This window comes from Trachurus trachurus (assembly GCF_905171665.1).
Source record: "Trachurus trachurus genome assembly, chromosome: 8".
Taxonomy (NCBI): Eukaryota; Metazoa; Chordata; class Actinopteri; order Carangiformes; family Carangidae; genus Trachurus; species Trachurus trachurus.
In genome coordinates this window covers 10,230,510-10,245,351 of record NC_139905.1, presented here as the reverse complement: position 1 = coordinate 10,245,351, position 14,842 = coordinate 10,230,510, and the positions used below count along the sequence as shown (strand labels likewise).

Genomic DNA, 14,842 nt, shown 5'->3' with positions numbered 1-14,842 from the left:
TCTTTAACTTTGATTAGCAGAATCTTACAGAAACCATTTCTATTATATACTATATTATGTTCTGACCTGATATCTAATATACATATTTCCTGCTTCTCTTAGGTCTCTTTGTTTGCAAGGTTTTTTAATATATGGGCTTGGACTAGGGTCAAAAAGCTTTTTGACATTGTAAAATATTGTTCTTAAATATTTCCAGACTTTGTAGTTGTATATTGACTTTTGTGCACCTGCAAAATACACTGAATTAAAGATCAACACACACAGATCCATTAGCGAATAGTATAATATTAAATTACCTACAAATTCTTACAGTTTTATTTCTTCTCTCGACCACTTTTGTCAGTTTTTTTCTCATCTTCAACGTGAGAAAAAGCCACTGACGAATATAGTATTTTGCCACTGTTTTCATAAACAAAATGAACACTAACCGCTGGTCACTGTGAAGCCTCCACAGTTGATGATAAATTAATTAATCTCTGCTTTTTTTTATCCTCACACAGAAAACCCCGCTGAGATTGAGCGGCATTTTCGTGAAGTCGGTGGTTCCCGACTCTCCTGCTGCTCAGTGTCAGAAACTGAGAACAGGCGATCGCATCCTGGCCGTCAACGGCGTCAGCTTGGTCGGGATGGAGTATAATGTGTAAGTATTATAATAAACAACATTATTATATCACTTATAATCTCTCTCTGCTGCCGTGTGTTTACAGCTTTTTTTGTGTCTCTGTGTCTGTTTCAGTGGTAGAGAACTGATTCGATCGTCAGGAGACTCGCTCAGACTGCTCGTCGCCAAAATCGAATCAAAAACAAGCAGTAAGTGTTCGACTAAATGCTGAAGGAAACGACACTGAAGACCGACCGGGCACAACTGGGAAAAAAAAACAAAAAAACTGGAGGACGTGAGCTTCGTCCTTCCTGCTGCATCCAAAGTCAGTATTTCTCACAGGATGGATTCCCCGAACCAAAGGAAAACACACTCCCTACGTTTATTTATCTCGCCCTCATTCTGTGAGATAGAGCCGTGTGTGTGTGTGTGTGTGTGTGTGTGTGTAGTAACAAAAAAGAAAAGAAAAGAAAAAGCATCAAGACAATCAACCAAAGCAGCAGGACTGACTCGTTTCTCTCACACCAAACACAGACTGTGGGCAGATTGGTGGTGAAGACAAGTTTTTTAAAAGCTCATTTTGCTGTCCCAGCTTCTTTCTGGCCTATAAACAAACTGTGTGTCAGGCTGCGCTCCGCACTCATAAACCAGTGAAAGGTTTGGTGGTGAAGAAAATAGCAGCTGTCTGTGGCTGTTTGCCGTCGTGAAACATCTATTTCACTCTAAGAACAAAGTATTCTGTCTGAAGAGCTGCTGCAGCATCATTTACGTCTGGGTCCGACTGGAATCATCTTTAAATTATAGCTTTAAGGGGCTATTTTAAAAAACTGTGAAATAGTGCTAAAGAAATAAAAATCCATCTTTACTCAGTCATCTAGTCTGTGAGCCCCATTCAGACAGGATTAACATCACAGAGGCAGGCAGGGAATTAAATTCTCCTTTTTTATTTCATTGATTGTTCAATATGGGTGTCAGGAAGAAAAAAAAAGAATATCTGTAATAGCAGGAAGATGAACAACTAAACTCTAAAACACCTCACAGGAGGACAGGACAGAGTTGAAGTTACCTGTCTAGATAAATAAATCCACTCTGAATGGGACTCAAAAATCAGATTTCTTTGCAGAAGTAGAGAACAAAAACTGTTTTGTTTCTGCTTTTTTTCAGGGTGACATCTTTCCCTCCGTTTCCATTAGAAACAAAACACATCGATAAGAACATTAATATTATTTAAACACATAGAGAAACTGCACAGAGGGGAAAAGAACTGGATTATTACAACTGTGAGATTTTGTTCTTGTTTTCAGAGAAAGAAAATGATGCTGGATGTTAAGTCTGTGTTTTAGTAGCTGGATGTTTTCGTTGTGGCCTTTAGAGCATCGTTGTGAAAGCGAAGCCACTTTTCTGTCGCAGGAAACGCTGTAAGTGACGAGTATCGATCTGCAGGAAACTTAAAAGTCGGTTCAACATCTCTGTGATTTTTCATGCTTTTCATCTGAGAGTTGAACGATTACATCCTTCAATTTAAAAAAAAAAAAGGCTTTAGTTTGTATTCGTATCATATCAGTGATAAAATGACTCTAATGTTAAAGAGAGTGAGAATCATCGGATGAATCCTTTGGCTTTGTGAAGCTTCATAGTGAGTTTCAGCTCTTTGTTTATGTCCAGTCAGCGACTTTCAGTGTTGGGTTCATTCTCTCCTCTCGGACAGTGTCGCTTCCTGCAAATAATAATTTAAAAAAGCAGCAAACAGATGGATGATACTGTATGTCCCTCAAGAGCCGGTGGAGACCAAACACAGAGCAAAAAACCAGAGGGAAAACTGGACTGGACTTTAAAATGGACGATGATGTCGCTCTGTCTTGTGGAAATAGGCGACTGAAAAGTTGATGACACTCGACAACGAAGCCAAAAACGATTCTTCCACAGAACTGAAGCGACACTGTCGTGAGTTTGTCTCTTAGTTCCTGAAAAGTTGAGGTTCGACAGAAGAACGGAGACACTTAACACTTTGAAAAACGAGACGACGGTCTCAGTGTTGGATTCACACTCGTCTACACACACACACACCTATGTACATTAGTTATATAGATACTATTCCTTTATATTTCCTTTTTATCCCAAATGTAAACAGTGTTAAAGTTCAAGTATATGGAGACACACAAAAGTATTCAATTTTTTTAATATTTATATTGTGCAGTATTTTTGAACCTAATGAATAAAAGCTATTTTCACTTTGATTGTGTGGTTGTGTCCTGATGCGTAGCTCCTCTCCTCCTCCTCCTCCTCCTCCTCCTCCTCCTCTGTGCTGCCTAACAAACGGAGCAGCAGCTGTTGCAGTGAATTATATCTGCAGCTGGGATCTAAAAGCTGTTCTGGGTGGAGCAGCAGCAGCAGCAGCAGAGAAGCTGCTGGGTGTGTCGGCTGCATGGCACGCTTTAGCGGCCGCCACCAGCCACTGTTTATAGCTGCTCTGTGGTTTCCACCAGCCAAGCACTTTCCACTGACTCCGACGCAGCACAGCTCAGCCTAAAAACACTGCTTTATGTTGGAATAAAGATTTGAACACACTCTGGCTGAAATTACATCCCTGTGAGGACACATCAGAGTGTGTAATTAAAGTGGAAACAGGCCACAGGGTGCTGAGTGTGAAGCTCCCTGCAGCTCTCACACATAAATCCAAACTTTCCTCATTGTTCGCTTCAAGTTTTATGTTTACACGGCAGCTTTTAACGCTCCGATCTGCAACGCTTCTCACGTTGGAATGATTTTACATAATTTATTCACCCATAAAGACGACAGCATGCTGTTTTTGTGATGATTTATATATATGGAGATATATATGTAAGGGATAATGTATAGTTCGGAGGTTGTTATGGAGAAATAAACCCCGACAGGTTGTATGGAACCCCGACGCGAAGCGGAGGGGTTCCATACAACCTGAAGGGGTTTATTTCTCCATAACAACCGACCAACTATACATTATCCCGCTTAGAACACGGCCTACAACTAAATCATTCAATAATGTAACACAAAATAATGATAAAAAGAGATTTTATTCATGTAAAATTAGACTGTTGCTTGGGACGCCGCTCTGACCAGCGCAGCACAGAAAAGGGAAAGTATGCAGGATATTTACTTTATGTTTCACTTTTACCGTCATTAAATAGCTTCGGACTAATTGTGATGTTAGATAAACGACTTGAGAGTGGAGGCTCCTTATTTCCACATCGTGGCTGAAAAGTAAACTTGCATCAGAAACTCTGACCGTGTCCAGCTCCTCTCCTCTCTGTAGCTCCGCGACACAAACGCACCCCATAATCTCTTGTTTATGACAGATACGACTACACAAAATACATCGTAACGTGTATGGTAATCCATCGATCCACTGATTGATTATCAAAGGCTTCAAATGCACGAACGGGAGGAGGCTCAGGAAAACAGCGGCCGTGACCGGACATGCAGAGTCGGCCGTTGCTATGGAGTCCCTAGCAACGGTCCGCTCAGCGGTGGTCTATCGAGAAATAAACACCGCAGAATATTGGTGATTGACCAATCAGAATCGAGTATTCAAGAGAGCCGTGTTCTAATTCTCCATAACAACCGACCAACTATACATTATCCCGCTTAGAACACGGCCTACAACTAAATCATTCATTAATGTAACACAAAATAATGATTAAAATATATTTTATTCGTGTAAAATTATGCCGTTGCTAGGGACGCCGCTCTGAAAAGCGCAGTACAGAAAAGAGAAACTATGCAGGATATTTACTTTATGTTTCATTTTTACCGTCATTAAACAGCTTCTGACTAATTGTGATGTTAGATAAACGACTTGTAACCTGTTACAGGGAGAGTGGAGGCCGGAGTCTCCTTATTTCCACATCGTGGCTGAAAAGTAAACTTGCATCAGAACCTCTGAGCTCCTCTCCTCTCTGTAGCTCCGCGACACAAACGCACCCCATAATCTCTTGTTTATGACAGATACGACTATACAAAATACATCGTAACGTGTATGGTAATCCATCGATCCACTGATTGATTATCAAAGGCTTCAAATGCACGAACGGGAGGAGGCTCAGCAAAACAGCGGCCGTGACCGGACATGCAGAGTCGGCCGTTGCTATGGAGTCCCTAGCAACGGTCCGCTCAGCGGTGGTCTATCGAGAAATAAACACCGCAGAATATTGGTGATTGACCAATCAGAATCGAGTATTCAAGAGAGCCGTGTTCTAAATATTTATAAGATCCTCATGGAGATGAAGCTGAGAGAAGTAACACAATTGATGCATTTGACATTGTGTTATTATGCTACATTGAAGCACATACTCTAAGTATTTTTCCATGATATAATCATATGGTAACACTTTACCTCCTACATTGATATAAATTACTATAACCACAATTACAAATGTTTAACCAACGATTTACAGTATAAGCTCATCTATTAACACACTGATTTTACTACATGTCTAAATCATTACGTGTTTAAGTTAATATCTAAATTGTATATATGTATATAATCGGGTCTATGACGTCATGCAACCCAATGTCAAGTGATGTAGCTGGTATGTTTTCATAAAAATCTACAGGGAAAATAAATCTGGACTCAAATGTGGAATAAATGTAATTCACTTTTTTTCAATGCAACACAATGTGTTTTTTTTTTTTTTTTTTTACAAATTCTACATAATTTGCCACACTTTACTTTGCTATTTGGATAAGTCCTGCCTGGTGTTGCTAAAATGCATTAAAATTAAAATATAGAAACACAGTATTTCAATGTAATGTTTTTAGAAGAAAGTACTTAAAGCAGATTCATTCATTCGCTTATTCATTATATTTTGTGGTTACACCATTTGACATTTTCAGGGGCCTCAGTCTTACCATTGTTAAAAAAAAAAAGTTCAAATGTCATTTGAAATTACATAAAACCATGAATACAAAATGAAAATGTACATTTTTTACAAATCCAATGCTTTAAAAACAATTATTTCACTCACTAAATACATTATAGATACATGTACCTTGGTACCTTACGCAGGATATTTGCATAATAAACCTCCAATCTAATCAGAATATTACATTAAATTTATCAGGAAAAGTTTACAACAAAAACTAAACGGACATGTCCTGAGGTCTTCTGTGGAGCATTGTGGGTAATTAAAACACTCGAGGTTCCTGTGGACGTCCTCACTCAGGGACTTCCTCTGCATTTGTCCATTAAGTGTGCGGCTGCTTCGAGTGGACGTTTCCTAAACATCTGAGTAGACAGAGGGAGAGAGGGCGACGGGGACAGAGCTGCTGACAGACTGAATGAACCCCCCCACCCCCACTGAGAGCCCACTCCTCCACACATTTCTCTGCAGGGAGCTCCACTGCCAAGGAGCAGAGCGCCCACAAGACTGAACCCGGCTCTGGGAGGAATTTCAGCTCCTCCAGCCCCCGCGACTCCACCTCCACCTCCACCTCCGCCCATCAGAACATAAAGTAACCTTTTGTTTGAGCTCCATTCCTGCCTCACCTGGCTCAAAGCCCCGCCCCCCAAACATCACAAGGTCATTATCATTGATTCACATATGAAATGAGGTCGACCAACATGAAGCACGAGTGCAGAGCAATAAACATGTTAAAAACTGAACTAAATCTAAGAAACTGTGAACTAAATGTTAACATTAACATAAGGAACGTGGATGTAAACAATGTCTGATGTGTGTGGCATTGAATCATACTACACTTTGTATTCTAGTTTTTTATTGCATTGTCTGATCGAATAATAAGAACAATCAGTTATTTATATGTACAGTTATTTCTTATTCCTTAAACTGTAAACTGACTGTAGACTAGCATACGTTTAGTGAAAAAGTGTTTTATTTGGCTCAGTATGTGTTGAATGCTTACCAAAAGCACATGGGCGCGCTTTATGTTTGATTGTGGATTGTGCTTATTGATGACTGTAGATACCGGATTAGTGTATGTGGAGATGTTCTTTTGTTTATTGTTCTTTATTTCTTTTGGTGTGTCTTGTAAGCCCATGAGGGCTGGGCACCTCTTTGGTGTATGACACCGTGAAAATAAAAAACTAACTAACTAACTAACCTTAAAGGGATAGTTCAACATTTTGGCAAATTGGTCCATTACCATAATCCGCCCATCTGAACATAAAGTAACCTTTTGTTTGAGCTCCATTCCTGTCTCACCTGGCTCAAAGCCCCGCCCCCAAACATCTCAAGGTCATTATCATTGATTCACATATGAACACGACATGAAGCACGAGTGCAGAGCAACAAACATGTTAAAAAACTGGACTAAAACTAAGAAACTATGAACTAAATGTTAACATTGACATCAGGAACGTGGATGTAAACAATGTCTGATGTGTGTGGCATTGCATCATACAACACTTTGTATTGTAGTTTTTTATTGCACTGCCACACAGTCTGATCTAATAATAAGAATAATCAGTTATTTATATGTAGCCTACAGTTATTTCTTATTCCTTAAAGGGATAGTTCAACATTTTGGCAAATTGGTCCATTACCATAATCCCTATAGTTTTAGGAGTAGGTTCGTTACCTTTAATTGTCGGTGCATGCTATTTTTAGAACGGCGGCGCAGAGCACCTATGCTACAGAGGCTAATGGGATTTCTTGGTTTCCCTCATCAAACTCATCAAATACACAATCCAACAACTCCAAAACGCTCTGGTGGACAAGTTGTGACCTGCACATTCACCACGCTATGAGATAATAACAGAACGTTATGAGACTGAGTTGTTTTCGAGGTAAATTCAAAACTTGATGCGCGTTCCCTTCGGGGGCAGTTTTTCAGCAAGTAGTCTCTGCATTTGCATCTCATTGCATGGTGAATGTGCAGGTCACAACTTGTCCACCAGAGTGTTTTGGAGTTGTTGTTGGATTGTGTATTTGATGAGTTTGATGAGGGAAACCAAGAAATCCCATGAGCCTCCGTAGTGTAGCTCTGAGCAGCTCGCGGCTCTGCTCCGCCGTTCTAAAAGGGATATAGCAATGGACCGATTTGCCAAAATATTGAACTATCCCGTCAACAGCAATGGCTAAATTCAGCTAGAAATTAGCTAAATGTAGTGGAATGCAAACCATGTCCTGCAGTTCCCCCTTTAAGTTATTGTATGACCATATTTATTCCAGTTCATCCTAAAGGGACCATGAATGTCTGAGGCACATGACTCGTGACCCTCATGGTAGCGTCACATTTAGATTTATCCAGTTGTGTAGCTAATTCATCGACACTGTCCCGTCCCCCCGGCTGCAGCAGAGTCTGGTTTGGACCGGAGGTAGTGGTCACAGTTGAGGACGGGACAGTCTGTGAACACCAGCCTGTAGTCGTAGTACACGGTGTCCTCTGGAGGACTCTCCTCTGGTCCTCCGCCGAGGCCACACTCCTCCAGGGAGCGCTCCGGGGGCAGCCGACCGTCCTCTGTGGGCGCTCTGCCGCGGAAAACCTCCAGTCTGGAGGTCTGAATCCCGACCCGGTCCCGGATGATCCCGATCAGCCTGAACACTCTGGTGCTGCTCGACAAAACCACCTCGAAGTTCCCTGGATGGTTTGGGAAGCAGTCGAAGGGGATCAGTCTGACACCCAGACGGATGAACCTGTTTGTTGGGGACATTCAAAATCTAATTTTAGATCAGGGAGCTCCGGCTTCACGAGGCTGAGGTTACAAGGTGGTATTTATATTTGTGAAATAAGAGTCCTCTGAGTGCATCTGTAATTATGGGTTATAGGAATCCACCAGACCTGACATGTTTTATAGACCCTGACATATTTTTCATGTCTGTACAGTGAACTCACTTCACTTTGTGCACATTAATGGTGATTTAGGGAAGTCAAGTTTGAACTGCAGAGGCCCTGAACGACGAAACAAAACAGCCCTTAAAGAAATAAATCAATACTTTTGCATACTGCTGAGCAAACGCCATAATGTAATAACGTGTTTTTTGTCCAAAACAGTGAATGAAACATACAGGTTACCACAACAAATATGAGAAATATATAGTAGGCTAGCCTATAGCTTTTTTGCACAGAAAAATGAGCCAGATAAAACAAATTTTACAGAATTAAAAAAACAAAAACAAAGCAGATTTCTGTCTCCAGATTTTTTTATGAGCAGCCTGCAGTGTCTATAAAATACAGGCGGATGGAAACATTAAATTGTCATCAATGCTTTGATGTGTTGCACCTTGTTTCCTCGTCTCCGGCTGCAGGTTCAGGTAATTAGTGGGCGGGTCTGTCCACTCAAACTGACTGGGAGCACCTGGGCCCAGTGTTCACAGTTATTATAAGAGCTGCAAATGCCAACTTTAAGTCAGTCTCTGTTGCTTTTCTTGTCTTTGGATCCTGTATCAGATTTCCTTACAAAATGTTTAACTTTTGAGCAATTTGACTTATTTATTGTCAATAAATTGGATAATTAAAGCACTTTTTGCTATAATCAACAGCAGCGGTAGCTACACAGCACCATGTGGGGCAACTACTGGAGAAACACACTGTGTCTCTGCCACACACACACAGAGAGACAGACACACACACAAACAAAACAATTATGGCAGCCGGGTCAAAAGAGGCATCAGCACCTGTCTGTAGGTCTAAAGTGTGGCCACATTTGTTTGCAGAGCTGTTGAGTTTACATGCGTCCTGGAGCTGTAGCTGCAGCAGGTCTGGTGGGTGGGAGTGGGAGTGGGAGTGGGGGTGTAGTGGGGGGGTCTGAGTGCTGCAGGGGGAGTCACAGTGATTTACTGCTGATCGCTGGGGGTCAGAAATAACTGAGTGGTTGACCTCAGACCTCCATGAGGTTCAGTCGCTGCAGTTTGTGGCCGAACGCCCAACGCAGAAGCTGCTGAAACTGTTTTTCTTTGGGGACACATTTGATGCCTTGTCCGGCCCCTGTGGCTTTATTTTATTTTACATGATGTTAAAACAAGCTACTGCTGCTGCTGCTGCTGCTGCTTCTTCTATTTCCTCTAAATACAAGTGTTTTTACGTCTGTTTTTTTTTCCAGCAGTGGATGCACCACATTGTTGACGTCTCAATCATTGCAGTTTAAAACATGTCTGGAGAAGAACTTTCAAAAACAAGTGATTTAGACGTGTGTGTAGGTTTGGTACTTGAGTGAATGTAAATGTAGCTGCTAGGAAATCTTGTTTTTACTCTTATGAGTGTTAATGAACGAGGTACCTGTCCTTGTCAGGCTTGAACAGCCGATCATCAGCAGATCTTTGCAAACCACAGTCGTCCAGATATCCCTTCACCTCTGTGCTGCTCCAAGAAAAATACAGAAAACCCCCATGTTAGTTGAGAAATGGAGGAAAAACCAGCCAAACAAAACAAATAAATGATTCATTTTTACCTTAACCTCTGTATTTGTCTGTTCAAGTCTTGATAACTGATTGTGTTGTTGTTGGTTTTCAGCAGCTCAGTCAGTGTGCGGAGCTGAAGCTGCTGAGCAGGGACACCCAGGCTCATCAGACCTGCAACAACAGACACATGAAGTTTTAGACCACAACACACAACCTGTACAGTACACATCTGTTTAAATCTGATGAGACCTCCCTGATCTCGAAGCATCTTGCATCTTGACCTTTTTGTTTTGGCAGCGTGAAAGATGATGCAAAATGTTGTGAACAAATTATGATTTCTTTTTTTTTGTAAAGACTATTTTTTGTTAGCCTGGAAGTGAAGATCCAGAGAGCGAGAGATAGATATATAGATATATATATAGATATATATATATATATATAGATAGATAGATAGATAGATAGATAGATAGATAGATAGATAGATAGATAGATAGATAGATAGATAGATAGATAGATAGATAGATAGATAGATAGAGAAGCAGAACTGTGACTGTTGTCTTGAAGACATTTGAGTTTTCTGTCATTTTTGGTTTTAGTCAAGTTTGTAGGTTTACATTGAAACGATAAGACATGTTCCTGAACAAGTGATTTCCTTTAGTGCCCTTTCTTGTAACCTTTGATCCATAACTGTCTATAGTTTTATGTAAATGTTAATACAGATAATGTAACGGAATAGCATTAAAACGTAACTCTTTATAGAAGGGTTATTGCATTCCAGCTAATGTTGAGAAAAAACGTATTCTCTTGTTTTCAATTATGAGGCTTTACTGAGAGCAGGTCGAAAGCTGGTCGAGAGCTGGATGGGATATTTCCCTGTTCTTTCCCTCCATGTTTTTCTTATTATTGGTTATCACTTGTTCTCTATATTTGAAGAGGAACTCATTAGCTCTGTGGAAAAGTGGGCCACCAGATGTCTGCAGCCTCTTTGTGTCTCCAGTGTCATGATCTGTTTTGATTTTGTGTCTCTGCAGAAAGAAATATGACTAATTCATGGATAAAATGGTGTTGCGGAGAAAACAGATATTCTAGGGATCTGGCGTGGGTGGTGTCTGCAGCACAGATACAGCTACATACATGTTTGTCTTCACCTTTTCCTGGTATTTGACCCTGAAGTTCTTGATAAAATATTCCTGTGGCTAAGTAGTAACTGGATACAACCTTTATATATCTGTCACTGTGTTGCTCACTCTGTGGTTTCTGAAAATGCAACACGAGGACTTTTGTCTCTCTCACAGTTTCTTGTCTTTCTTGCTCTTTGAAAAGGAGTGAATCACACTCTGCACCTCCAGAGCTGCTGCAGTATTATTCTGCAGGTCTCAGCTCCTTGGAGCTCCTCAAACGTCCTTCACTACACATGTATAGTTTTACTCTGTGTGTCTGAAGTTCGACAGACAAAAGAAACATTGTCCTGGATTGGTTTTCCCAGAGCCAGCTGCTCTTATCTGTGCAGGGATGAAAGGAGTCACTGCTCTCCCATTATCAAAAGTCTGATTCACAGTACCCTCCATAAATACTTCAGCACAACTACACTGTGGCATTCAGCTAATACTGACTCACTTCACTCTTTCTAATCTGTTTTTATCTGACGTTCAAAGGGCCAGAAATGACGCAGCAGCTCACGAGCTCCCACAGATCTTTGGTGTATAATGCTAGAAAATAACATAATTGTTCATAAAAGAGAGCAGGGAGAAGGACAAAGGGGGGGACAACGTTTCCCACAGATTTGGGGATGATGGTGCAGAGAGAAGGTGGATTATTACCAAGCTCAAAATCCTTCAGGTTGACGGATCCACTTTGGTCTGTGTCCCTGAGGCTGAAACACTGATCGACCTGCAGCTGATGATCAGAAAACCACTGAATCGTCTCGTCCAGGAAAACTTCAAACTCCGGCTTGTTGGACCTGGAGGCCTCATGGGATTTGTCTATGGAAACCTGAAACAGGGTTCATAGAGATTATAAATACATATTATCAATAAAAAAAAACTGTAATTAGAGACTCTGCAAGTCATAACACACTTTTATTGGATTTCCCTTTGTCTTTGACGCTTTTTTCCCATCTTTTCTCTTGGGTTTTCGGGACTGCCGCTTTTTCTTTTTCATGTTCGCCGGCATGTCGACTCATCCAGGAAGTTCTTTGTTTACAGGAAAGATGAGGTGGATCGCTTTGTATTCACTGGAGGAATAAATGAAATATTATTAGCCTAGTCATGCTGAAAGTACACGTCACAGTAAAATCACCAGAAGATGGATTTTTCCATCCACCTGAAGTTTAAAGTTTTCCAATGAGATGTAATGGTTAGAGATATTAACATAGCTAAATCAGCCTTATTTTTTTAATTTTTTTATTATGTATTTCAGCCATTAGGCTTTAATAGTTTAGTAGTATAGCTACTTTATTTATTCATGTCTTTATCTGCTTCTTTTAGCTGACTATTTCAATCTGTTGCCCATCACTTTTTTTTTTAACTATTCCACATGTTTCTTAGGCCATCTGTTAGCTAAACTGTTAGCATCTTGCAGCTAACTGTTAATTTGTCCATTATAGTAACTCTTAATAAAATAATTAGTATTATCCATTAGCTTAACTATTTAGATGCTAGTTTCTTTAAGCCAACTATTTCAATTGTTTATCCATCACTGATTAAGCTATTTCATGTTTACAGTGAATATTTCATCTATTTTTAGGCCTATTGCTAATTAGGACCCTTTGCTATGTTGCCAATTTGTTCATTGCTTTATGCTTGATTGATTTATGTTTCACTTCTTCAGCTTTTTTCAAATATTGTGGTTACCAATTATGTTATTTGTAAATCTATGACTGGACATACATGACACATACTGTAACATTACTTCTTTTTAAAGAGTTGTCTGACTGCAGACATCCTGATTTACGATTCAGTTGAATGATGAATCCTGCTAAACCCCAGCAGCGTCAACAGCAAATAGCCATGATGCTTTCGCGATGGCTCATCCTTCCTGTTCATCTTAAACAATGAGGACAGGAAACAAAGCCAGTGACCAGTTAAACACCACGTCGAGGGGCCGGTGAGCTCACTGCTGTCCCCCGGCTTCCTCTGTCCCAGTCAACGTTCCCGTTTATCCCACCAGTCACAGGACTGGGACCTCCTGGGCTGGGTTCCTGAGATCCAGCCCCTCCCTCAGACTCAGACAGGAAATCCCATCTGGAGACGAAGGTGTGTGAGGAAAGACTGATTTGGACGAGAGCCAGTCAGGATGCCTCTTAGTCTGAGGAGAGTTTGATTATACTGATAGCGGTGAAACGTGAATATCCTTAAGTGAAAGTAGTAACACCAGATAAAATCATAGTTAAAAGTTCATAAATGTAGAAAAAAGTGGCTAAATGGAAAAGAAAGTACAAAGTACATTGACATTTTTGAAGACAAATCACCTGTGGATGAAAATTAAACTCTTGAGACGTTGAACTTTGTGAATAAAAGGTCATGAATTAAATAAAATGAAATAAAATAAAGGTGACACACTCTTTGATCTTTGCTGTTATCATGTTCCTGTGGGGTCTCATGCATATTCACTCCTCTACAACAGGCAGATCACTTCAAAGTAGGTTTCAGGTTTTAAACAACCACTCCTCCTCATCAAATGGAGAACCACAGGTGTGCTGCTGGTATGTGGTGAGCCAGGTGGGGGGTCGGGGACTGGGATGACATTTTGGGCTAATTCTTTTTCTTTTTTTGCATGAGTGTGTGCGTTGGCACTCCCAAAATTCAAGACGTTTCCTTCAGTCTCTCATTTAGGACTTTTTATTGAAAAGTGGAACCTCCTAAAAACAAAAATGAACACGAAAATGACAAGGGCTCCTTTTGATGATGCAGTTGTGCTGTCAGTCAGTCAAGTAGGTTGTTTCAGATTCATACAACAATACAAACAATGTTAAAAGAAGATATAAAATATGCAAAAGCAAGTGTTCCAGTACATTAAGTCAAAGTTTATATGTTCAGTCAAATGTCTACATGTGGGTGTGAAGCAAAGACTTTATGAGGCTGTGACCTCTGACAGGCTCAGTGTGGAGTGACGTTGCCCTCTAGTGGTGCAGTGGTTCACTACTAGTGTATGTGTCATTACAGTATATCACCTGGCAAAACAAACCAATTACTGTAATTAAACTTACAAAAAATAAACACAAAAAGAAGAAGAAAGATAACAAGTCTACCCTTTAATATCTAAAAAATAATCAACGGTTTCAGCTCACAGTTCTTCTGTGTGTGTTTTGAGTGTTGATTACATGACAGAATCTTAGATACATTTTTATGTTTTCAGTGTTTTTTGCTGCTTGTTTGGAGGAGTGTGTGTGTGTGTGTGTATGTGTATGTGTATGTGTATGTGTATGTGTATGTGTATGTGTATGTGTATGTGTATGTGTATGTGTGTGTGTATGTGTTGAGTTGAGTTGAGTTGAGATTACTTTATTTATCCCATAGGGCAATTCTGTTTCTATATATGTGTATGTGTGTGTGTTCTTGTACTTATACGTTGTGAGGACCGGAAAGAGTTTTTAACCAACAGAGTGAGGACATTTTTGGGAAGTGAGGACATTTTGGCCTCTCCTCACTTTTTCCAACAGCTGTTTGAGGGTTAAGACTTTGGTTAAGACTTTAGGTCATAATTATGTTTATATTAGGTTAAGAGTAATGGTTAAGGTTAGGCATTTGTTTTGGATGGTTAAGGTTAGGGTGAGGGGCTAGGGAATACATTATGTCAATGAGTGAGTCCTCACAGAGATATAGCAAGTTAGTGTGTGTTGAGCTTTGGCATTTAATCTAGATAGATGATAATAATGATTTGAATGTTCATGCATGAACCTGAT

At 40.3% G+C, this 14,842-nt stretch overlaps 1 protein-coding gene across 1 annotated transcript in view; it reads left to right on the top strand.

Annotated features, from left to right (window-relative positions):
* Positions 1-2,728, top strand: part of radil2a (Ras association and DIL domains 2a) — a 31,120-nt gene extending 28,392 nt beyond the window's left edge. The window contains exons 15-16 of the mRNA XM_083976812.1: positions 501-640; positions 737-2,728. Coding sequence (XP_083832938.1) covers positions 501-640; positions 737-833 — 237 coding nt within the window. The 3' untranslated portion in view covers positions 834-2,728. The remainder of the gene's footprint in view (positions 1-500; positions 641-736) is intronic.
* Positions 2,729-14,842: the final 12,114 nt, after the last annotated feature.